Raw genomic sequence first — 24,879 nt, 5'->3', positions numbered from 1 at the left:
GGGGGGTACATCCATCTGACATCCCAGATTAGGGGGCAAAACAAAACCCTTTGACTTTGTTCCAGCTCACTGGGCCTGAGAAAATCTGGAAGTTGCCAGTTATTCTCCAGAGAAATCCAGAGATCTCCAAAGATATTAATCAAATCATTACTCCAAGTATCTGAATTTCAGACTGTCTGGCTGCAAGTGTGTTATTACCAATTAAACCGCATTGTATTATAAATATGTCCAAAAATAGTCTATTGATTTTCTGTTCTGTCTCACGTTGAGGAGGTAGAGTATATCACTTTCTTTTTTCCAGTCATGGTATCTCTCTCATCCTTTATGTCTCCGCTAATGCTGCCAAATCCAGCACCTCTACTGAGCAATTTAAGCTTGGATATGATGAATGCTCCTTTAAACAGGGCCCCGAGGCTGAGAAATAAACATATTTAACAGTACATTGAGCAAAAAAAGATATTTTACACAATCGGATCAGTGCATTTTACATTAATTAGTCCAATCCTTTGCTTTTATTTGAACATATATTGCTGCCTCCAGGTGTCAAAGGGCCACTCCACTGATTTTACCCATCACGAGGAGAACGACTCAGCATGTGGAAGTCGAGACAAATTTGGGACAGTTGTATAATGTCTTCCAGAGTTGACAGAGTATAATGTCAGACAGAGCTCTCGAAAGTCTTAGATTAAGTCTTAAAGCGAGTGTTACAAAGACAAGGACATTTAGCAGTCAAGAAGGGTCCCACAAGAAATGCTTCATTAGGGTTGCATTAGCAGAATTGTGGGTGCCAGCTTTTTTGGAGCTTGACCAGCACAAGGGACCTAAAATTTAGGAGATCTCAGCCTGCACTGCTTAATTTCACCCATTTGTTTTCTAAATGTGGCTCTTGCAAGTTCCCCACCTTTATGGAAATGCAGCACTAAATTGCCGGAGTGGCCCCTTTAAATACGTCCAAACGTGCACAAGATCGTTTCCATTGTGGGTTCAACTAGTACTCCAGCACTTTAGCAAAGACTCTCAGTTGAACAGGAAATACTCCACTTCTGTTTCAGTGAAATTCTATAAAAGTTCACTCGTCTATTCCCATGCAGGAGCCTTATGCAAGAATTATATAGCAGATATTTGGAGCTGAAGTTGCTACTGGCCACAGTCACACACACATACAGTATGTGGGCTGCACAGGAGTTTAAAGAGGGAGAGAAAACACTGACTTTATGTAACGCAGCAATGCTCGGTGTCTGAACTGGGGGACACTTACAGCCCACACAAGTCACCTAAGCTGACCTTGGAAACATTCCTGTGTGAAACAGGCTTCAGCATCAGAAAGCTGGCAGGTTTCATATAAAAATTTCTAGTTGAAGGTGTCCAAAGATCGATAGATTCAAGCAGAGCTGTGCTGTTTAAAAATTTAAAAAAAAGAAAAAGGAGAGGAAAAAAAAACACTTTTTTAAGGAATCATATTGACCCAAAGTTTTTAGGTAATTGTTGAATGTGATGGCAGGTGAAGTACACAATACAGCATATTATGCAATCGATGGATGGTTGTGACAGCTTTCGTTTTGCTCTTTTTCTCTCCTGCTAGATCCTGTTTTCTTTCCTTTTCCACACCTAGATCAGAGATCACGTGTGTTACAGGACACTACTAATTTTTTCTTTAAAAACGGTCTTTGATTCAGTGTTACCGCAATAAAACCTCAACCTGTTTTGGCTTCATTCCAGTGTGTTTGACTTCTAACATTTGAAAGTGACATTTCCTGTAAGTAAAACATTAATCAGGATGAATGTGACATTATTATGCATTTTGAGGGAAAGCTTAAGTCCTTGGAAATGAGAAAATAAAAGACTTTTATTGATTGGATCATCGAGATTTTAAAGATATTACACGATAAACCTCAAGCCATATTTAGGCAAAGTAGATAAAGAGTGTGGAACTCTGTTTGTTTGCAGATAAACAGATGGTAATTTTACAAGTCCTCATTAATCTCTTTGATTGAAGAAAGGGTTGACATTAAAGACGCCAAAATGGCACAACTTTTGGAAGAGCATGCTCATTTCAAATGACAACGGAGGACTTCTACATATACTTTTAAAAAGAACAGTCTGGCCTAATGACTCACCATAGTGAGAACAAACACCATACATGATGAGATAAAAAAAGATGGATGGATGGATGGATGAACAGAGCCTGTCAACGCCCCCAAATCTTTAAACGTCCTCATGTCTGCGTGTTTGAGACTCATCTGAGAACGGTGTTGAGACGTGGAGATTTCAGGGAGCCTCTGGTGCTATAACTAAATCATGGATTTAATCTTTTAAGCCCCCTTCTACTAAAAATGTGTTTCTTTTTTTTTGTCGTTTGTATGTTTTTTATTAATGGTGCAGAATGACATACATGCAGAGATTGAAACTAGAAGGATGTTTTACATTCATCTGCTGAAGGGGGAAAGTTTCTCTGTTCTCATCTTAAATCTGAGTTTCACATATGTTTGAACAATCATCATTCTGTGACATCACAACTGGACAGCCAATCATTGTCCAGCAAGCATTTTACAGAGGTGTGATGTGGAAAAATACAAACTGTAGAGACATCTATAGTTAAACTTTTGAAACCAAAAATATTTACATGTTCATAGAATCCGGATTTTTAAATGAGGTAGGAGTAGATGTACAAGGTCACTGAACTTTTTGTTTTTAGGAATAAACCGTGATATAAAGCAGAGTATTTTAATGTCTTCAAACACATCCAGAGGGGAGCTTTAAATAGAACTGACAAACGATAAATCCCTGTGAGATTATGATAGGCATTACACTACAGTGAATACCGTACGGTGCCATTAAATGTCATAATGTCCTCACTATAAAAGTGGTGCAGTTTTCCTGGGAAATTGAGGGACTTAACCTCATTTTTTTGGTGGAAGAGCAAATTGCATAATGTTATATTTCCAAGAAAATCTCCATATTATGTGGAGAAGTACAGGAAACCCTGTAAAAATAGAAAAATTCTACTTGCTGATGCTGATGTTTCTGAAAGATTCAGAACGTAAGGGGCTCCATAGTTTCCATTTTTGATATGTTGATGAAATGTTTGTGAGCTCAGGCCAGTCCCTGTAGGATTATTGTAGGAAATTTAAATCATACTACCATTTTATTGTAATGTTACCATTGGAATTAAAGCAAAGTTATAGACTTACTGCTACCACAGATTCAGCAATGCAGCTTTTGCACTTTGACTTTGTCTAACTCTCACAAATTGATTTAATAGTTGAGTGCTCTGCAGCAGTCTCAGCAGTGAACGCATGGATGCTGGTGAATACATATACAATTAGATAAGAGTGAAATGGGGGGGATGAAGGAATGAAGCAGAGGAGATGAAGGGTTTTTTTCTGGTTTTTCTCTAAATACATTTTGCAGGCACTTAGCAACCGACGCCACAGTGATGACTGTACAGATTGGTCTGATACTTCAGCCTCTCCTCGTAAAACCAGCCTCTCGACAGCACAAAAAAAAAAAAAAAAGGAAAAGAAAAGAAAAACAAAATGAGGCCAAACGTCATGCCAATGCCAGAGGTGGAAGCACTGATTGGATTCTGCAAACAAACGTGCACCTGCGGTCAGAGCGCATTCACATAGACATGTCAAATGCTTCAGCTGCTCTCAGAAAACAGTCCTTTCTTCAAGTATCACAGCAAGGCCTTATCTTATCCACTTCAAACACTGATGCTGCTTGTGATGAATCTCTAATGTGAGAGAAATGGAAAACTATTATCTGGACTTGGCAGGTTTCTTTGGCTGCCCAATCCTCCCACACTTCCTGCTTGGAGCCCACGATCTACTTTCTATCTTCGTAAATTTTCCCCATCTCTCCGTTTCCCTCGTGATGAATGAAATGGACTTGTTGTTAGCGAAATTCATTCATCTAACACCTCACAAAGAGACGCAGGAACAAGGACAATTTGTACTGTATGGCTCAATCACTGACTGCTCTGTATTGCTGGTTATTATTTTTAAAGAGCTTGTTTTCTGGCCAGATAATAAATTAGCATCAAGCAATTAACCTCTGTTGTTATTAGACTTGTTTATTATGTCTCAGTTAGCACGACACATATTTATAGATATATGCTGTAAACGTTTGTGTGCCATTGTTTTAAGCCAGATAATTATTAATGCAGCATATTTATACTTAATCACTATATACTGATGTGAACATATAGTTTCAGATTTTACGCAATCTCTTCCATCGACTCTCTCAGTGTGGTTTGAATTCCCATCAGATATGGAAGCTGATGAGACTTTGGGCGGCACGGCCTCTGATGAGCTGTCACTGAGCGGCGGCGCTGGGTGGAGGTTGCCGTCCATGCTGAGCGCCGAGAAAACAAGCAGCCTGCTGCATGGCCAGGGACCATGAAATGCACAATTAGTCCTGGGTCAATTGCATTAGGGTTTCTCAAAGGCAAAAAGGCAATTAACACGGGACTCTGCGCTCATTATAAACTGAATTTTGGCATTTTAAAGTGAAAATACACGAGCTAGACAATCCCACTGTTGATCCCAGTGGATAAGAGAATAGATAAATGAGTGTAAAGTGAACAGAGCAGGTTTTACAAAGAGGAAATCCTTATCTCAGGGTCACTCTCGGGTCATACTAATCACTAATAGCGTGCTTTGACCTCTCACCCTTCATATCTTTATTATTCTTTGCTTTTAATGTTGCTGAGCTTTAAAAAATGACTTATACTGAGCATGATTTGACTAAAAAAAAGTCTCTCTGATAAAACAGTCACGTAAATGACTCCAGTGTTGTAAAGAGCACTTGATTCCCGGTGCATAGAGGGTACCAGGCTACCCTCTAGTGGCACAGCTAAGCGATGGACCGTGTCACAAAATAAGTTGTTGTCTCCCTCAAACGGATAAAGGGTAAACGGTCTAAAACTGATGGGAGGAAAAGTCCTTTGTGGCGTGAAGGCGACGCGGGGGAAGCCGTGCGGGGAATTCCAGTGCGTGAACGGGGGGGGGGGGGGTTTACTTTATATGCAAATCACCCCCATCGACACCAGAGGTCTTATTTTAAAGCCCGGGCTCCGCTTTTCTTTTTTTCTTTTTCTTTTTTTTACTGACTTTTCAAGAAAGGAAGCTTTGATGTTGGCAGGAAGGATCGATGCCAGAGCGAGAGAGAGAGAGAGAGAGAGAGAGAGAGAGAGGGAGGGAGGGTTGAGAGAGGATGCAGAATGAAAATGTACTTCTGGGGGTGTGTGGGTGAGTGGTGGGGGTGGGGGGTTCTGCCGTCATCATTGCTCCACTGTTTTAAGCAAACACTTCATGGATCCCGTGAAACAGAAGCATCCTGGTTTTATCTCTGAAGCGAGGGGTTGGGGGTGGAGAGAGAGAGAGAGAGAGAGAGAGAGAGAGAGAGAAAAAAAAAAGCCACAAGTGACGTTTCCAGCACCCTAGTCTAGACCCTCCGCATCATCTGCACATAATAAAGTTTGTCGGGTCGCATCGGCCTCGGAGGACTCAGGCTCAAATGTAACTGGTTGACCTTACTGCACCATTTCTTTCTCTTTCATTTAGCACAATCTGTCGGAGCAGTTGCTGTACACGAGGACGGGAATCAAGTGAATGGGTGATCTGAGGTTCTCCGCAACGTCCTTCTGTCATTTGGCCATGTAGGCCTGCGGTGCCGCTGCGGAGGAGCAACTTTATGGGGACACACACGCACACGCACGCGCGCACACACACAGAAGAAGAAGAAGAAAGAAAAGAAAAGAAAAAAAACCTCTACCAATTTTCAAGCTCAATGACGAGGTTGTGAAGGATTTGTCTTATTGTGCCAGAATAAGCGCATTTCCCCTCCACACAAAACCGATGGTTACAGATGGGTTGATCATAAAAGGCCAATGAACACTGACTGAGAGAAGTGCAAAAAGTCTGAGGATAAAAAGAAATGATCAGCCAACAAGTCAGATCAGTGCAAAAGAAAAAGCAACAGACACTCTAGGAGCACAGACGCCTCACCGAGGATGCGATCAATTAATGATTGAAAAACGCACGGAATAATCCGCATCTACTTACATAGAGGTGATGTTTTTGAATAAGTCTGCTATGTCAACACTGGTCCCATTGTTCCCAGTATCTTGCGTGGCGAGTAAAGGGAAAAACCTGCCGCTGTCGGACTTATTGCAATAGATCTCTGTTTGAGAGCAGCTGCAGGTCGGCGGGCAGTCCAGCATGGAGCTCAAATAGTCCTGGAAAATACTCATCAGAAACAAAACCCTCCACCAGCAAATCCGGATCGAATGAAACCATAGATCCATGTCTCCGGGTAAATCGGGGGGAGAAGAGGTCCCGATGTCCTCTGTGTTAGAACAGAACAGGAGAGAGGAGAGGAGGAGAGTAGGAGGAAGGAAGGAAGGAGGAGGATGGTGGTGCGTCTGTACAGAGGATGCTCTATGTGAGCGTTTCTGCCGTGGATGGATGCTGTGGTGTCCTTGCGCGTCAGAGATTGCGTGAAAAGGAGGAAAGAAGAAAGAAAAAGGCGCAACAAAAAAGAAAAAAAAAACGTAAATCAAAAATAAGAAAGCGAAATAATGCGAGGCTCCGGTCGTCTTTTCAGCTGAAGATACATGGTGTTTCCCCGGAATACCGTGCTGCTATGTCGTCGTCTCTTTCCAAGCAGGACCAGGACGACTGGTTGGAGAGCAGAGAGACAAAATGAGAAGTTGGAGCATCAAGTCCCTCCTACCGGCTACAGTCATACTGACACCTGCAGAAACTGCATGCAATCAACAGTGGCAACAACCACACTTATCATACAAGGGTTTCTGCACTATACAGCACAACGACTGTATTATAAGGTCAAAATAAAAAGGAAAACATGAAATATCAATATAGAATAATAGGATCATTCAAATGTATTATTATGCTATTCAAAACCAGGATAACCATATATTTGAAAAATAAATATATTTTATCATTGGAAATAAACAGAAATCATCTACAAGAATGTTGATTCAGCATCACTGAGTCCTTACAGAGGGAAATAAAAACATACAGTAAGTTTGTTACAAATACAGGTCAAAGCTGGTGCAGCCAGTTGGTTTTAGAAGTCGCATAAATAGTTCAATGGAGATCACCAGTAGCCTATGTAGAACAGAGATTTCACCTGACTGCAGTGATACATGTAATTTGGAAGGTCCAACTATTAGTGAGTCAGTATCTCCACCATGAAGACAAAACAGCTCTCCACAAAAAGGTGACTGCAAGAACATTTCTAATGTGCTGGCGAAAACCCAACCGTGTTTTTCTATCTAATGAACGCAGATCACTCTGAGATCTGTTTTCACTTTTACATGAAAGAGTCTGAGTCAAAGAAGCCACAATAAAACTACTTTGATCCAATATTGTAAATCAGTAAAATATGAAAACTTCAAAGGGTGGTAACACTGCATTTCATAGGCTCTATAAGTGTAAGACCCTGCAGTACATATAAAGGTCCTATAGCAGTGGACCATTTCCAACTCATGGCCCACTTGAAAATCTCTAAAACGTTGGCAGCCCACATCTGACCCTGTAACAATACAGGGCCGAATAAATGCCTTCTCAGAGCACTTTTTATTTGAATGATAATGACCGAACATTCAGGACTGAACTGAAAGCAGGAGAAACATGCAGGAAGCTCAATTTCTTCACCATCTGTCTCTTGACTCTTGACTTTTAATTCTTCCTGCTGCTATCCATTTTGATACTCCAGTTTTTGGCACGGATGTGATCATGGGTATCTGACTGAGATATAAACAAGTAGCCTACAGGATGTGGTTACTATCATTGATTTATCACAGTGATAGGCTTTAATACAAGAAAAAAAATGAAAGAAGAAAGAAAGAAGAAAGAACATTATTTCTATTTTAATTATATATACAAACAATTAAATTTAATTTGTTTTCCTACTTGCAATACCTTCACAGTTCCCACAGGTTGGGAACCACTGATCTTTAGTTTTGACAGTATTATAAAAAATTATATAGGAATTTAATGTAGAGTGTTAAATATGAATTTTATTGCTGTGATTTTACTCACTGATTTCATCGATTCTTATTTTACATAATCTGGGACTATAAACTTCTACGTCAGAACCATCCTCTACACTCGCTGGTTAAGATGTGAAGTCAAAAATCACATGCTGTAACAGTCTGGCCATGTTGACATCTCAAGTGGCAAAATTAACATGTCTGTTTCCCAAATTTGGGAATGAAAAGTAATCCTGGGCTGATTAGAGACTGGATTAAGTCTAGAGACGATACAACATCTGTTTGGTTGTGTCTTGATTTGATTCTATAAAGTTCTGACAGTGAGGAAGCTTTCATTTCAGTGGGAGGCTGCACGAAAATAATTTAATGTTCAAATGTAATTATCAAGGTAGTTTTGAGACTAGATGGCATCAAATTAAATTGATGCTGCTCTGCATTGTTTATCTGAGAGCCCCAGCAAAGCACCACTGTGGAAAATTGTGCTGATGCTTCTTTATGCTGATGCAGTTTGTTTAACACAACTTATTTTAATTTTAACAACACCCCCTCCATTAAAATAATGTACAATATTTACATCAATTTACTGGTCATTTACTGATGGTGTTTGCCTCTATGCACAATAATCAGACTAATTCTGCACTTGCTGTTTTAATCTTACAAAACTCTAAGTTAATATATTGGAAAACATTATCCCACTGTTTATTTCCTCTTCGTATTGACTGTGAGAAACTATAATTTTAATGACAAATTTTCTTAACTGAAACTAGGGCATTATACTATTTCCCCAAGCATGTTCATTCAACTTCTAAATAGAAATAAAGCTAATGAAATCTGAGAGCCAAATATGAATCACCTGAAGAGCAACTCAGTGGAGTGGATACCTGAGTTTTCAGGATATACCACTTCAACATGCTGCATGTTTCCACTAAAGGTTCTTTTTTTTGTTCCTTGTATAACAGCTGTTTTTTCAAGCTCTTCTCATACCTGACTGATTTGCCAAATCAATGTTTTTGTCCCAATGTGTGTAAGGGTGTCATGATACACTGGTACTGACGATTACTGTGATCTTTAAAAAATGAAATATTGATATTGTGTTAAAAATACACATATGATAATATCATGATGGCAGATGTTGGGCCTTGTGGATCTTTTGTTTATTAGTTCATCTCGTTGCGTTTTCACTCTACATTAACTGTTCCCTTTTACAGTTGTGGTTACAGATTCTTGCTCCACCTCCCTACACTAATATTTCAGTCTAATTCTTTTTTTCAAAAAAGAGACAAAACACACAATAAACAATTGTAAGGAGGAATTTGACTGATAGCAGTATTTATTTATTCATTTTTTCAAATTCACTAGATATTACACAGTAACCGTGCAGTGGAAATCTGATATCAGTCCGAGTAATGGGTACAGAGAGATAAATACAGTCTGAGCCACGATGAAAACATAATCAGAAAAGGAAGGTTTCTGTTGTAATAGCAGCATAGTTTATACTGTATTTATATTTATTCATACTATAGATGGTAAAATCAAACGGCAAAATATATATTTATACACACGTGTGTGTTGCAATTTTGTTAAAATGATTTCACAGTGCTAAATCGTTGGCTTATTTTATATTACTATTTTGTATTTATTTCATTGCTTTCATTACATTTAAATATTGTAATTGATCACTCCAATATTTAAATAATGATTATTAATGATAATCATTATGAAATAATTCTGTCACATTTAATCTACTGTAAATCTCGTCTGAAAGTCCCATATGAAGTATCTGTCTTTTTGGACAGAGGGCTGGTAACAACCACTTGTCAACCTTCTGACCTGAAGTTTCTTTTTTTCTTTTTTTTTTCTTAAATCAAACAGATATGAAAGTCTCTGATCCTATGAGCCTATGAAAGTGTCATCCAGAGTTCTATCAAAATGCGATTGGTTCCTCAGATGCCACGCAGTCCCTTGATCCCATCCTGGAGTTCTATTTGTCTTTGTCTTTGAAATATTTCCATTAATGAAGTTTGAAAAACCCATGAAAGACCTTATCGAGCACATGACAGTTCCAACTCCAATCAAATGAGAGCGGAGCGGCGCCATCACTCTCTTGTTCCATTTAACTTCTAGGAGCCATCGCTGGGTTTCAAAATGTCCCAGGCTATCGGACAATCTCCCACACTATCTGCACTTCTCCCGTCAAACAGGCTGCTGTCACCCATCAGTACACCTGTCTGTGGGAAGGCCAACCTGAAGCCAGACCAGCTGCAGCCTGACACCAAGCCTCCATCTAACTCCTTCCAGCTCAATCAGTTATCATCCTTCGTTGATCGTCAACCGTGAACCCTATCTTATTTAAAATGTCTGTTTGCTGTGACATCCAGCTCCCTTCACTTCTTCAGCAGCTTAGCTGGTCTGCTAGAATCAATCAGGAACACCCAATAAAACTGTACAGCCTTCAAAGGGGCTAGCTGAAGATGAAGAGCTGCATGAGCAGAGCATGAAGTTGTTGAGGACTAATTAAGAGGAGGGAGTGTTCTGCCATCTCTCCAAACTGAGCAACTTAAAAGACGACACACTCTCAGATCTCTTGCACCCCAAAGAAAGAAGCGATAGGCAAGTCCGCGCTACAGAACCAGAGCAAAGTAGCACCACTGTTTAACAGAACATTCAGCTTCTGCAGACACAAGTTTGTTTATGCACATAGTTTATGTTCAAAGACCTCACGTACCATAATTCAACAGAGCATCAACAGAACAACATGTGGGAAATCAATAATCGAAACCTGTATATCTTAAGATTCATTTAATACTTGTCCAAAAAAACATGTTCTACTGCCCTCTCTGGATGAAAGATTCAGGGGTGTTGCACCTCCACCCTGGTCTCACTACATGGTATATGAAGAATGTGGCATTTTGTGAGGTATCACTGAACATTTTTTGCTTTTCACGTCCTTTCTCTACAGCACAGGGAGAGCCATTGTGATAGTTTCCTACCCCTAAACAAAGCGGTGTATAATGACACGTGGAATGTCTCTGAAAGTGGCGTTTCTATTTAAGAGCCTTGAGGTCATCAGCATCACTGATGATTGGGTGTGGTTACCAGTGATGTCACAGTGTACTGACACACTCTGGAGTCTACTTTGTGTTGTAATGTGAGACGTTAAAACACAGATGGTCTGGGAAACAATAAGAAAATGTGTTTTGTTTGTTGTTACTTCACTTTGATGTTATTTTCCAGGTTTTACATCTCCAAAAAAGAACCTGGATAGAAGATGACATTTTACTAATAATAACTTGGCATGTTGGCTGGAAAAGTTTTACAGCATGTTCTGATCATAGGCGATGTAGCTGAAGATGAAGATGATTAGTGCTTCCAGTGTTTCCAAGAGGGAGCCCTGTAATGACAGTATGTAGTACTTACAACACAGGAAATGAAAAAGCTTCAGTAAGACTTTAAGTGGTCACCAAAGTAGCTTCAACATGGGTTTTTATATTACAGTTTTTACAGCAGTACTTTCTTACTACTTACTTTCTTTTGCTCTTATTCCAGATGTAATATTTTTAATCTAGACTTGAGGATTCTGGTTGGTGTTAACGCCTAATGAGAGTGGCTGGAAAACAATTACCATACCTCTGTAAAGTTAAAGATTGTTTTCCTGCAGTGCAACAATTAAAGCAATCGCTCCTCCACTGCCAAGAAGTGCGTTGTAATATCGAGTGGTGTGTCTATGGAGAAGGGACAACACACTATTTGGACTGGTCTCTGTGGACTTTCTAAAAAGGATTTCTAAGACCTGAAACTCTGTGGCTCACCCTGTCTGTTGGCAAAGTAAACTACAGACTCAAAAATGAGTTTGACTCAAAAAACGGTTGACTTGGCATCTGACCCTGGTGGCTGACTGCTGGACTGAAGCCTTTCCATCATTCACACAATTTTTTGTTGCTGTTGTTGTAGTTTTTCTTTCTTTGGACATTGAACTTTATTTCGCCACAATGCTTTACTGGAATTGCCTTTTTGAAAGAGGCTGGTTAACAAAATAATATTGTGGTATCTTTTTCAATTCCTGTAAATAAAGATGGACGTTGCCTCTGTGACGTCACCCACAGGTTTGTGAAGAGCAGTTTTGAACCTCTTGGCAGTACCTGACTACACCTATCCAAAAATGAACAAAGAGGTGGGGATTGTGTGGAGCCAAGACTTCAGTGCATGCTGGTCTGTCACTCAAAGCGGCCCCACCCTCAATTATGCAGAACTTTAAGCCTTAATAAAATTCAAACAGGTGAATTACATAAAATAATCACCCCCTGTACAGTTGTCATTAAGGGGGAAATTAGCTGTAGAGACCAAAACAATTTTTTGTACCGGGCTGTAAACATGTTAATTTCTGCAGTATAGTTGGACGTTTTAACATGGGAGTCTATGGAGACTGACCCACTTTTGGAGCCCGTCTCAAGTGCCCATTCAAACAACTGCAGTTTTTAGCACTCCTGTGTGGGCTTCGTTTTTCAGCCCTGGAGGTTGCGGTTCATTTAAAAAAAAAAAAAAAAAAAAAATTGCTGAAGAGATTGATCTTCATGGAATGATGCTTGCTCAAGTGGCCAAACTGTCTGCGCCCAACTGTGAGTACAATGCCCCGAAAAGTCAAAAGTGTTTTAATAATAACAAATTCAACATGTGAAAGCTCCTGTCCTTAACGTTGTGGTTCTTGTTTTGTCTTCCCTCTCTGTTCATGATGCTGTAACACCAAACTGCGTCTCTGTATTACTTGCAGGTAATTATAATTCTCCTTAGCACTTAGTTCACTCTCTGCTGTTGAACGCTGTACAGACGTCAATGGGAGCCAAGAAAAAGCTTTTATGGAACTTTATGGAACTTTCTTCCAAACTTACATTAAATATTGGACAAGCTATCAAAAACATTCCTCTATGATTTTTTCCCTTTTTGTCAGTTCCTCAACTACTGCATGCGACTTAGTTCATTAAGAATACATCCCGCAGTGTTATTTGCCATTTACTATGCATACTAACGATCCACTAAAGATGTCATGAAGTACTCGTGGTATTTCTCAGTTTGATGAATTCGCAGATGTCTTTGGAGACGATATAATGGGACCAGTTGTCAAATCACTGCTGGTTTCTCTATATCAGGAGCAAGGATGAGAAGAACAGGCACACTTGCGTGATGTCTATCACTGGGGTTATATCAACCTAAGATGTCAATACTGAGAATCTCCATATTTTGCGCAGGTCAAGAAAATTTCTTCTATTCTCTTTCATTAACTATAAACCAGCAAGGTTTATAACCTCCAGCTGCTCTGTGGACACCAGCAGAAGATGCTTATTGTAACAGTGGCCAAAAGCTCAAGACTGATTGGCATCGTGGAGCTGAAATGTCTTCGAACTTCCTTAGATTATCACATGAAAGAACTCCAAATCAGACTTAGACAAACACAAGGTATAGAGCGTATTCCTGCATCATTACTCAAACTCCTGCTGATCAAGGAAGTAGGTCATGGTCCCATCTGGTCAAGATCAAATTTCCATCAAAGATATAGTCAATTTAGATATTATATTATCAAGATCATAATATGTTTAAAGAGATTAAGGAACCCATTTTCCTGTGTGCGAGTCAAGACTAATGGAGGAACTCATCACATTCAATCAGTACCAAGTCTAATCTATGGATACGGAGGAGAAGCACTCACTTTTATGTTTCAGTTCCGAGAACGTTCTCACTGCCTCGCTTTTCAGTTAAGTGATCTGTCACAGACGTCCCGCATTGAGTTGTTTTCCTGTAATGTGTCACCTCAGTGAATCACAGTATAGAAAGGAAGCATGTCCAGATAGAGTATACTGTGAAGCAGATGTCTATGTACAATGTGTTCTGTAAAGGAGTTCTTTCTTTACAGCCAGGGGTATGAAACTTGTCACACAATACAAATTTTATATTCATTTATTATCTTTTTTTGAAGGAAAAATTGTGTCCACAATTGTCAGATCTCTGCCCACCTCTATTAGGTACATTTTCAATGCACTGTTTCAGGGAATCTGTAAAAATAGGAATGTATGCCTTTTACAGTATACTTGTCTATATGGCATAATTTTAATATTTTGTAAAGAAAGAGGGAAGGTGAAAATTAGAGAAAATAAAAGAAAGAAGGAAAAAAGAGGAAAGATGACAGATGAGAATTGAAAAGGAACAGAGTGGGAGGAAAGAGGAGATGAATAAGACAGGACAAATAGGAGGATTTGGAACGAAAGGCTTCACAGTGACAGGATGGGAGGGATGTTTTTTATCCCCGACTCATCCAGCAATGTGATTCTCCGGCTCTGCCAAGGATGGAGCCAGCACGCCCAGCAGTCCAGAAACTACACTAAAGACACCCCACCTCCCTCCACAACAGCTCCTATAGTTTCTCTGTTTTCACATCCATTCAGTTCCTGCCATTGAAAATGTTACAGACAATTAGTCAAGGTGCATTACACATTGTCATCCTGACCTGAGATTTACACCCCTCAGTGCCTCTGTCGTGCCGGAGACGAAGAATGTAATTCCCTCAGAGTGATGACGGTACATGTTTCTCAGCGGAAATGGTGGGTTTTACAATTTTTCTCGATGTGGATTTATATCACTGAGTACTATTGTTCTATAATATGTGAACTCACATAGACCAGCTTGAAATCACCAGCCACACATGGCTCATCTGCACTCTTCTTCAAAAGGCAGGGTCACAGAGAAACACACACGGTTATATAATCAGCAGCTGATAATAGTCAATTGCAGTTTAGTCAGGATGTTTATCATATTTATTAAGCAGCACATTAATAACTAAAATTAGTTTGGAAGGTAACAGATTCTGTTTTTAGCATATTCACTGTGTGCTGGATCTTACACGGTCTGGTATGACCAGTACCTTGTGGTGGCAAATGTTAGCCAGTGTTAGCAAATCTTAGATGCTGTGTATGCAGACTGAGAAAAGGCCTTATGACTCTTCTCCACTGTTACAATCATTTTACATTACATCACATTACATTTACTCTTTTTTGCTGATGAGTAAATGTAATGTAATAAAGTTGGAGATGTGTGAGGCGGGCTTCTTCGCGGGTGACGCATCAAGAGTCTGACGGGAGCGAGCGTTCACCCTGAGTCACCTTTACAAGACCATGCAATTCCGAACAGACTTCCTTTGGGTTATTTGGCACGTTTCCTCGGCTGTGTGTGAATGTCCAGCCAGTATGTTATATGTTCTTATTTTCATATTGAGACGGAGAATGGACTTGTTTTAAAACTATGGACGTTTCTCTGGGTTAATTGACAAAATCCAAAGGGAACAAACATATGCACTTATCATGTGTAAATCTGGTTTGCCGTACCCATATTTGATTAACACTGTTTATAGTAAATACACAATCGATCACCTGTATGCTGTTATTCTGTTCCTGCTTGGTGGATATCTCATGGTGTGGTTAATAGGACTACTGAACATATACTGATAGTAGCAGTTGTATGTAACAGGACTACTAGTTTGATTTTCATTTTATTCACATTGTTGGTGTCAGAAGTGGGATCACCATCACTGCTAAGTTCTGTATTTTATCAGCAAAGCCTGCTGAAATCGGTGGTAGTTATTACTAACTCTTATTATATATCTGTTTTTATTGATTTTTTATGTCTTTTAATTTATCTTGTGTTTATAATTTTATCATGTACAGCACTTTGGTACCTTCTGGTTGTTTTTTAAAGTGCTTTATAAATAAAGCTGGATTGGATTGGATAACCTGATGCATACATATTTCATTTACCCATCTGTTTCAGACCACACACCTACTTTTGATACATGCCATATACTGCTGTATTGTATTATAGAGGAATCATTCATCAAACAGGTCAGGCTCCTCCTGTCTCCTATGTTCTGGCCGACACCCCAGGGTGAGTGTGATCCTAAATCTTTCTCAACCAGTTCCCCGTATTTTTGAAGTAATGTAATGTAATTTACTGATTTTGTTCAGGAAAGATGCATCGTATTTTCTTTGGCCATTGTATGTACAACCTTAATTTGTAAAACAAATCAAATAAATCTCCCTTTAAACTTAAAGGTATAAAGTACCAATAACAGGAAATACTCCAGTAAAGTACAAGTATCTCAAATTTGTACAGTGCTTGAGTAAATGTACTAGGTTGCATCCTACCACAAGCTCACCACAAAAGCAAAGCAACTGTCTCTACATTCTGAACATACTATATCACTGGACCTTGTATTTTATTTAGCTTCTCAATTTGCAACATGAAAGGCCAAAGGTTCCTTTATATAAAAGTGTTTTTCTTCCCAGCACAGCCACTGGGAGGAGGAAGATGCCGGGGGAATGAGTCTGCGTCTGTCATCTATAATTAGAAGCACTTCCACTTAGCTTGACTGTTATCTCACACACTCACTGTACAGCGAGCGAAGGGAGGAGGCTGCTGTATAGTGGTCATTCTTTAAGTTCTGCAGGGTGGACATCCCACCTCCTGCACGTGGAAACAAATACACCACCACCATTAAGATACCTATAAGCATGCAGTGTATGCAGACAGAAAACACTTGGTGTCTCCAACCTGTGGTCTCAAGGTTGAGCAGGACTCATCTGACAAAGGCATGACTGTCTCAGCCGTCAGCCTCGGTTAAATGAAACATCAAGGCTCCTCTCTGCCACCAACTGATTAAAAATGGATTAATCAAGTTTGGTTAGGGGCAGAACAGTATAGAGATTCAATTTATCACCAAAGCCTATTTAAAATGTAATTACATCACAGGCATTGATAGATTTGAACAAGGCACAAAGGTTTTTAGATGTTTCAAATTAGCAGAGCCCTGACACTGCAGCTTCATTCACTCTGTTTAAGCTGGTGACAGCAGCGACGTCATTGCCAGGCCTGTAGCCTGACGGCCTTGGGGGGATGAAAATGATTTCCAGGGGTTTCCAAAAAGGAAATATATGAAATATATTTACAAATACGCTATTTTCTGTCAGTCAATTTGAAAGTGACAGCGCGTTCCAGTCCTGTGTTTTGAATTTTGATGGTGGTGTTATATTTGGATTACCAATGGCATGATTTATAAATGTGACCATGAACAGCACTGTGAAACACTGCAGGCCTGAAAATGGATTGGTGATAAAGAAAGGAGCTTTTGAAATCTTTTAGACAATAAGGTTCAGAACATTTGAATGGTTCAGCTTTTGTTCAATTTAAAAAACAGAAAGTGCACATTGTTCCAAAATCCTAATTTTTCCAAAGCAACATGGGGGATTTTTTAAAAATTTCTATCCTGATATTTCATTCTGATCCCGATATCTTTCTGATATTTGGAGGTATATAGTGGCGGAGTGGCCTTCCACACCTGACAAACTCTCTTTGTATTAAACCAACATAGCTTAACTCTCACTGAGCACAGTCAAGTTCTCCACGTTCACCTCCTTCCTCTGCAGGATTTGCGCTGCTCTTTATGCGTCCTTGAGGCAACTGCAGAAAGAAATAAAATTAAACAATGAATAATAAGTGATTTCTTGATGGCTCACAATTAGATCTCTGTCTGTGTGATTGGAGTAGAGAGCTTGCTGTAATGGTTTAGAGATGTGGGTTTGTGAGCATAAGGTTGTGTTCAAAATCAAATCTGTGATCTCCTAGGATCATTTAGGCTGCACATCTTAATGCCTCAACTAGCAGCTAAAAAATGGGAACTTCCTCACAAATAACAACAACTGTGGTGACACTGGGCAGATCCAGATGTGAAATGATGTAAAAAGGATACAATTGAAAAAGAGCATGGAGCTTAAACCACCTGTAAAGGTAAGATTAAAATCAAAAACTTGTTTGCTAGTTTTTAAGTCGGCATTACATCATGTATAAAGCCCATGTTAAGTCCAGTACATTAATCAGCCTGTTCATTGGTGCACTGCAACTTATGCTGGCCTTACACCAAACACCTTTTCAAGTGATTTCACCGTCAGAAAAATTTCCAATGAGTTTTGATAGAGCTGCTGTGTGCTCCCATCATCGCCTTGACCTTCCAATAAAATCAAACATGTTCGATATCATCATACGTTTTTTTGCCTTGGCTAATGCAAATAGTTATGTTCAATGATGTGAGCACTGTCAACTTCTCCAGCACCAAACAGGAAGCAGCAATCCTAGCTGATAATGAGCATGGGGGCAATTCCAGGGAGGTACGAACAAGGGACGCAACGGCACTTTGACACAAGAAAAATAATTTCAAAATAAAACAGGAAGTTATAAATACAAGGTCCAAACACAGTCATTTTAGGGGGGACATGATGACAATTGCAATGTTGAGTTGGTAAGTTAACAGTATATAATAGTAATAATAATAATAATGATAATAATAATGATAATGTAGAATATCAAACAGCATAAAAGTTTGGGAAAAAAATAGTTTTTCCTCCTGTAAATTTCCACAAGGAGCATGATGGGAAATAGTCGCAAAGGAATTTAGTCTTGCAAGTGACCCTACAAGATCCCCAGTCTTTACAAAATACTGTAAGACTGAAAACCTCACATGACACAATATCTTAAGATGTGAGAGGGTGTCACACTTTTTTTAAAACTCTTGTAGTGTCTGGTTGACATTAGGTTTTATCTACCAAACAAGTCGCTTATAAAGCACAGAATGGTTTGTCAAATTGTTTTTGAAGGGAATATAATTGCTTCCTGGATCATTTCCATTGCCAATACTTTCCCTAAGTAGTACAATCATGAACCACATAAAAGTTGGAGGGATGAGGTCAGGGTGGAGAGTGGGTGTATGAAACACTGGACATTCAATTCAATTCCATTCAACTTTATTCATATCGCGCCAAATCATAACAGAAGTTATCTGAGGGCACTTTTCATATACGAGCAGGTCTAGAGCAGGTTTATACCGTACTCTTTATAATATAATTTACAGAGACCCAACATTACCCCGTGAGCAAACACTTGGTGACAGTTGCAAGGAAAAACTCCTTTCTAACAGGTTGAAACCTTGAACAGAACCGGGCTCATGGTGGGCGGCCGTCTGCCTCAACGGAGAGAGAGACAGACAGAGAGAGAGAGAGAGAGAGCGGAGGGTAGGGAGGGGGAGAGAAAGAGATAGAGACAGAAGAAAGAGAACATAATGCATGTTCCACAGAATAACAATAATAGAACAGGTAATAGGACTAATAATATAACTAATAATACTAATAATAAGGTGACTAATAATGAGACTAATAATAATTGCAGCAGTAGGTGACTTGTAATCACAGATCCAGACCCCAGAGCTGAAACACCAGCAGAAAATTACAGGAGGAGAGACAACAAAACATAAAACTACGACAGAGAGAAGAAGCCAAGTTAGTAACATGTCTTAATGGGGCATGAATGTATACAGACAGAGAGGGAGAGGAGGAGAGAGGAGCTCAGTGCATCATGGGAAGCCCCTTGGCAGTATAGGCTTATAGCAGCATAACTAGGAGATGGTTCCAGGCAAGCTTTACCCGGCCCTAACTATAAGCTTTATCAAAAAGTTTTAGAGCTATTCTTAAACATGGAGAGGGTGTCTGCCTCCCAGACCCAAACTGGAGGATGGTTCCACAGTAGAGGAGCTGACAACTGAGGCGCCCTGCGTCCCCTTCTACTGGTGGAAACCACGAGTCAGCCTGCATTCTGGGTACTAGGAGCTCTTTAAAATATGATGGTGCCTCACCATTAAGCTATTTGTGCTGCAAGTTTTGATATTGCTACTTTTTTTCAACTGAAGTTAGCATGCTAACCAGCTAGCCACAGCCAATCTCCTCACTTTTCAATAGCTACTCACTGTAGCCTCAAATCTGCCCTGAAGATGTAGCATACAGTTTGATGCTGAACTTGAAACAGTTCTTCTAGACTGGTAAGTAAACAGCTGTTAATGTTAATGTTGGCTATGTAGCAATAGCAAAACTTACAAATATTTCCTAGGTCTAGGTTCTATGTTAATGCTGTGAAAGTATCAAAGAAACTGAGGCTTAAAATCAGCCGTCAGGACTTCTGTAACTTTGTGATGTCACAACAAAGCAGTCACCGCTCTCAACCATGCCGCAAGAGGCTCAGAGCCTCCTCTCTACTGATTGGCTCACTGATTGGTTGTTACTAGAGAGGAGATGTAAAACTACATTGAGATGGTTTTTGGCTCTTAAAACCACAACTATATCTTCTTACGGATCAACACTTCACATAAAACACAGCAGAAGTGTAAAATATGTGACCTTTAAATATTGAAAAAGTTAACATGTCCTGTCTTGTTCCACTTCCAAAATTCAAACACAACCTCTATGTTTCCCAAACCTTAAGAGAATGCTTGAAGTGCCTAAACATGACCATAACCATAAAAACATTAATCATGCTTTAGTTTCTACGAGAGGATGTAGAGCAGGGAAAGCATTCAGTTTACCTTTTAGAAGAGGCTTGTATCTACACATTCCCACAGTTTCTTCAGGACATTAAAGGTGGCACAGTGGCCTGAAAAGCACTTCCCTCCCTCCACTTCTCTCTCGTGTGTTCAGTACTTTCTACAACCATCAGCCATGTATCATGTCAAAGTGTCCTTGAGCACTCAGGCCCCTGTCTGTGAATCAGATACTGGCTTGATGAAACACCATTATGTGTTTTGATGTCAGTATTCTCAGTACTGACAATGCACCTAACATTGCGTCTCACTCTCTAACTGGGTTTTAAACATACAGAATAGATGAGCAGGATCTGTGCTGTATCACCCTGCGGGGAGTGTGTGTTAGACATGAGTGTGTTTGTGCATGTGTACATACATTACATCATGTGCATATTTGCATGAACATGAAGAAACCATGTTGGAAGCTCTACCTGTAACATCTCTCTCTCTCTCTCTCTCTCAGCCTCTGGATCATCAACACAATGCTGAATTCAGACTTAATGCTCTGACGTGTTGAGATGGAAATCCTGTATTCATCTGCCAGAATCAGCTATCCAGTTGCTGAGATGCAGCCGTGTGGTAAACTGGTAGCCAAACTCTGTTAACTCCCAGCCAAATGGGCTGAGGCTGCTGGCAGCCACACTGCAGACAGATAGTATTCTTATTATGTACACATTCCCACTGCGGAATGATTAGATAAATGCGAGTGCATGTGCTCTGCTACTGTTGCATTAATTATTCACTGGCTATTTTTAATTCTCTGTGAATATCCGTTTTATCCTTCAGTATCTCACATCTTTCTTGGAGCAGGCCTGTATGTCCACAGCATGGCGACCGAGGGCAAGCACACGAGTCATCACCGCCTGCACAGCCACACAAGTCGATGCCTGCCGACTTCTATTGACCAATTACTCACTGGGTCACGGTGGTGTGAGCAGGCCGACTGAGTTGTCAGCAATGCCACAGAGCGGGCTGTGCTGTGATGTGTGGCTGCGATTGAATAGGAATGAGGGAGAGGAGGGCGGAAGGGGGTCTCCATTGTATCAGAATGACAGACCACTGGACAGTTCTTCGGCCAGGTGGCGAACATCAGCACTCCAGTCCATGTTCCGCAGCAACGGCAGGTCACTTCCAGGACCTTGAGAGAATAAAGGAGTCAGACTCCATTTGTTTTCCATCTCTGTTCCCTGGGGAATCAAAGGGGAAGACATTACCAGCTGTCCTGCCTGACTGGGTCCGACTCACTTAAGAGGTCCGTTTTCACCTCGCTCCCTTCGAGCTTTGTTCACACATCCAGCAGACATGGCATGTGGGACAGTTGTGGCTTAGCTTGGCCAGAATAGCAGGAGGAGCAGGGGAGTGGAAGAGGCAGCGCTGGCTGGCAGGGCAGCAGCTGAGGGGACAAACAGTACAGTGGAGAAATGAGAGGGGGCATTGTAAAGGCCAGAGACCCAGAATCTGCTTCATCCTTTTTCAGGCGCCAAGAAAATTGGCCACATGAGTTGTTTAGAGTTGTGATTTGTACATTTGTACATGCAGAGATGCTCCTTCATAGTTTGCACAAACACAGCAGATTTTCCAGTGGATATGTAAATACTGAATATTGTTAATCTCTCAAACAACAGGTTACCGATGACAGTTTTTTCTAAATTTCCACTATTGAAAAGTGAATGAAATCTTGTTTTTTCTCTCGGGGGGATAGAGGCAAAGTGGAGTAGAAATCAGCAAACATCAAGTGAAAAGTGGCACTTCTGTGGTGATTACAGGCTGCATGCCACTCCTGGAAACTAGAGGCAGGAAGAACAACTGGAGTCACAGCAAAGAACAAGGCTGTGGGGTGGCGGCTGCAGAGTCGTTAGGGAGACAGGTGTAGAGCTAAGAACGTGGTTTCTGTCACCTTCACTACACTTCAACACAGCAAGCGAAAGGACAAATGGTGAGCGTAGGCAGCTTTGCTTTTAAGGCTCTTTCCAAAATGAGATGTCCATCATTTTTAGAAATATGATACCTGCTCTCAGAAAATAAGTGTTGTCATCTAAGTAAGATTTTTTTTCAAACTCTCCTTTTAAAGACACATGCTTCATACATGGTCGGCTTGGAGCTGTGAAAGATTTTCTCAAATATACATGACAGAATGAAATGATTCTTTTTTATGTCTTGTAATAAGACAAGACCAAAACCATGAACACACTGAGAATAATTAACTATATTTATTATCTGGGCTGTGATGAAAAATAAAATATTATTAACATTTCAGCATTTAAGAGCTGTTCACATTATAAACATTCAGTCGCGTATGATAAAATATTTCCACTGCTGCTAAGCCTCAGCTGTCAGTTTGTCAACAGCTGAGCACCACTCACCACAAAGAGTCAATATGGTCTGACTTCAAAGAATGGGCTTACCAGGCACAGGCTCAGGGGCCAAAGGGGCCAGGAGGGACCCTAACTCAGAGCCTCTGTATATATATTACAAAGTAAAGGGGGAAAAGTGTAAATAAATAAATTAGTCAAAAGAAAAAAGCGATCGTGATACTTTATGTTCAGGTCCAGCTCAGTATCAACATTGTGCAATATGGGCGCTCCAAATTTTCTGAAGGAATCTGTAAACTGTACATCTGCATGGTCACCTGACCACCAAGGATGATGCATATATAATCAGGGGAGCATTATCTCATAATCCGTCCATTAAAGAACGCAGGGTTTTTAATAGAGGGAGCACTGGGACTGGCCCCGGATCCTGATGCTGTAACTGTGTAGTGAAGGCAGCACATCAGTAGCCGCAGCGTCACTCCTCCATCTGTACATGCAGTTCCATGCACCGGCTTATAGACCAAGATATATTGTACATGAAGCATCTGACATGAACATAAGTCGTCACTATCGAGGCAAAAAATGGCATCAGGCAAAAACATCAGACCTGTGTCATGAGGACTGAGGATGTGAAGTTGCTCAAATGTGTAAATAAAATAAACATAAATACAAGATTTTCATCTTCCACACAGTTTTTTTATCGTTTGAAATAAGATACGTCATCCCGATGGGCCTTCTTCTTCTGCAATGGTTTAATTAGCAAGCTCTTTATCTCCAGGCACCCACCTGCTAACATTTGCAATCATTGATGGAAACATGCATTCATTTCAATTTCTTTTCTTTCAGATTTTCTAGAAATTCATTTAAAAATTTGTGCTAAGTTTGCCTGAAAATTTGGATCATGTAAAAACATGTTTGTTGTTTGTTTGGCACAGCACTGTATGTAGGTCACCTGTGTTTCAGCAGCGCCCAGAGAGGACACAAAATCACTGCTGTTACCTGCACAGAAGAAGAAACAGCTGTATGTTGGATGTTCTGTCAGACATCCATGAAACGTGACTGAAATGCCTCATGTGTAGACAAGCCGTAACATCTAGTTACGGTGAACACACAAACACTCGACATGAGACTGTCTCCCCAAGAGGAACAATCAGAATCTGTCATTTCAGTAAATGCCCCGTGTTTGCGTTAAGCTCTCTAGTAGCTGTAGTAATTACGTCGGGGGTGAAGGATGAAATAAGGTGAGGGTATTGCAGAGCGACTACAGCTATGCAGAGAGAATGTCAGGGTGAGATGCATCATTTGACAAAATCCCAGACTTAAACTCACTGCGAATTTCTGTTGTAACAAATAATCAGACTGAAAATGTTAATATTAATAACAGTAATAAGTTTCAAATCTCAAATCTTTAACAACTAAAGAACATTTAGTGAAGATCTTGAGGAAGAATCTTAAGAAAAAGTTTAAAACAAGAGTGAAATGATTTTAATATTAGTCTAATATTACTTAACATTATTCAGTCTTTTGGCCTATGTGCAGCTCCATCATAAAATATCAGCATTCACAGCGCTGCTTGTCTAACCCCTGGGCTACCACACCACTACTAATTTACTTTATGTTTGTGGTTTGTTTCGCTTGAGGGTGAAATGAAGTTCTAATGTGAGGATCTTTTATTGGTCTCGTATGTGAGATGTCTCACCTCCCTGATTAACATGTTCTTCTTCTTCGTTTTCCCAGCTCGCGATCACACCAGTAATATAGAATTTTTTTTTTTACATCTAATTAAAGGTTTCTGCTGCTTGCCTGTGACCCGAAAGCCTCATAATATTTGCTTTCTTTTAGAGGTGATGATCAGAGTGAAGCGTATTCTTGTCTTTACTGTTGCACTTGTTGGCCTCTTGAAATAGAGATCAAATAATTAATGTCCACATTTAAAACTTAAATGTTTTCTTGCACCTTCAGATCAAAGAACTACCTAGTAATAGAGGGGCTGTGTTAGAGGAGAATTTTGCATGTTGAAAAATAAAGCAGTGACCCGTTTTTCTCTCAGCTAGTATCCTCAGTACTCTGGTATCTGGCACTTCTGTATACTTACTTAACAGCGG

At 40.1% G+C, this 24,879-nt stretch overlaps 1 protein-coding gene across 1 annotated transcript in view; it reads right to left on the bottom strand.

Annotated features, from left to right (window-relative positions):
- Nucleotides 1-6,659, bottom strand: part of ntrk3b (neurotrophic tyrosine kinase, receptor, type 3b) — a 173,179-nt gene extending 166,520 nt beyond the window's left edge. The window contains exon 1 of the mRNA XM_023429753.2: nt 6,069-6,659. Within this exon, the coding sequence (XP_023285521.1) occupies nt 6,069-6,310 (242 nt within the window). The 5' untranslated portion in view covers nt 6,311-6,659. The remainder of the gene's footprint in view (nt 1-6,068) is intronic.
- Between the last annotated feature and the right edge of the window lie 18,220 nt (nt 6,660-24,879).

This window comes from Seriola lalandi, unplaced genomic scaffold (genome assembly GCF_002814215.2).
Source record: "Seriola lalandi dorsalis isolate HSWRI2012SDOR001 ecotype SW California unplaced genomic scaffold, Sedor1 jcf7180002054898, whole genome shotgun sequence".
Classification (NCBI taxonomy): domain Eukaryota; kingdom Metazoa; phylum Chordata; class Actinopteri; order Carangiformes; family Carangidae; genus Seriola; species Seriola lalandi.
Note: the sequence above shows the minus strand (reverse complement) of the source record. Positions and strands in the feature narration are given on the sequence as shown.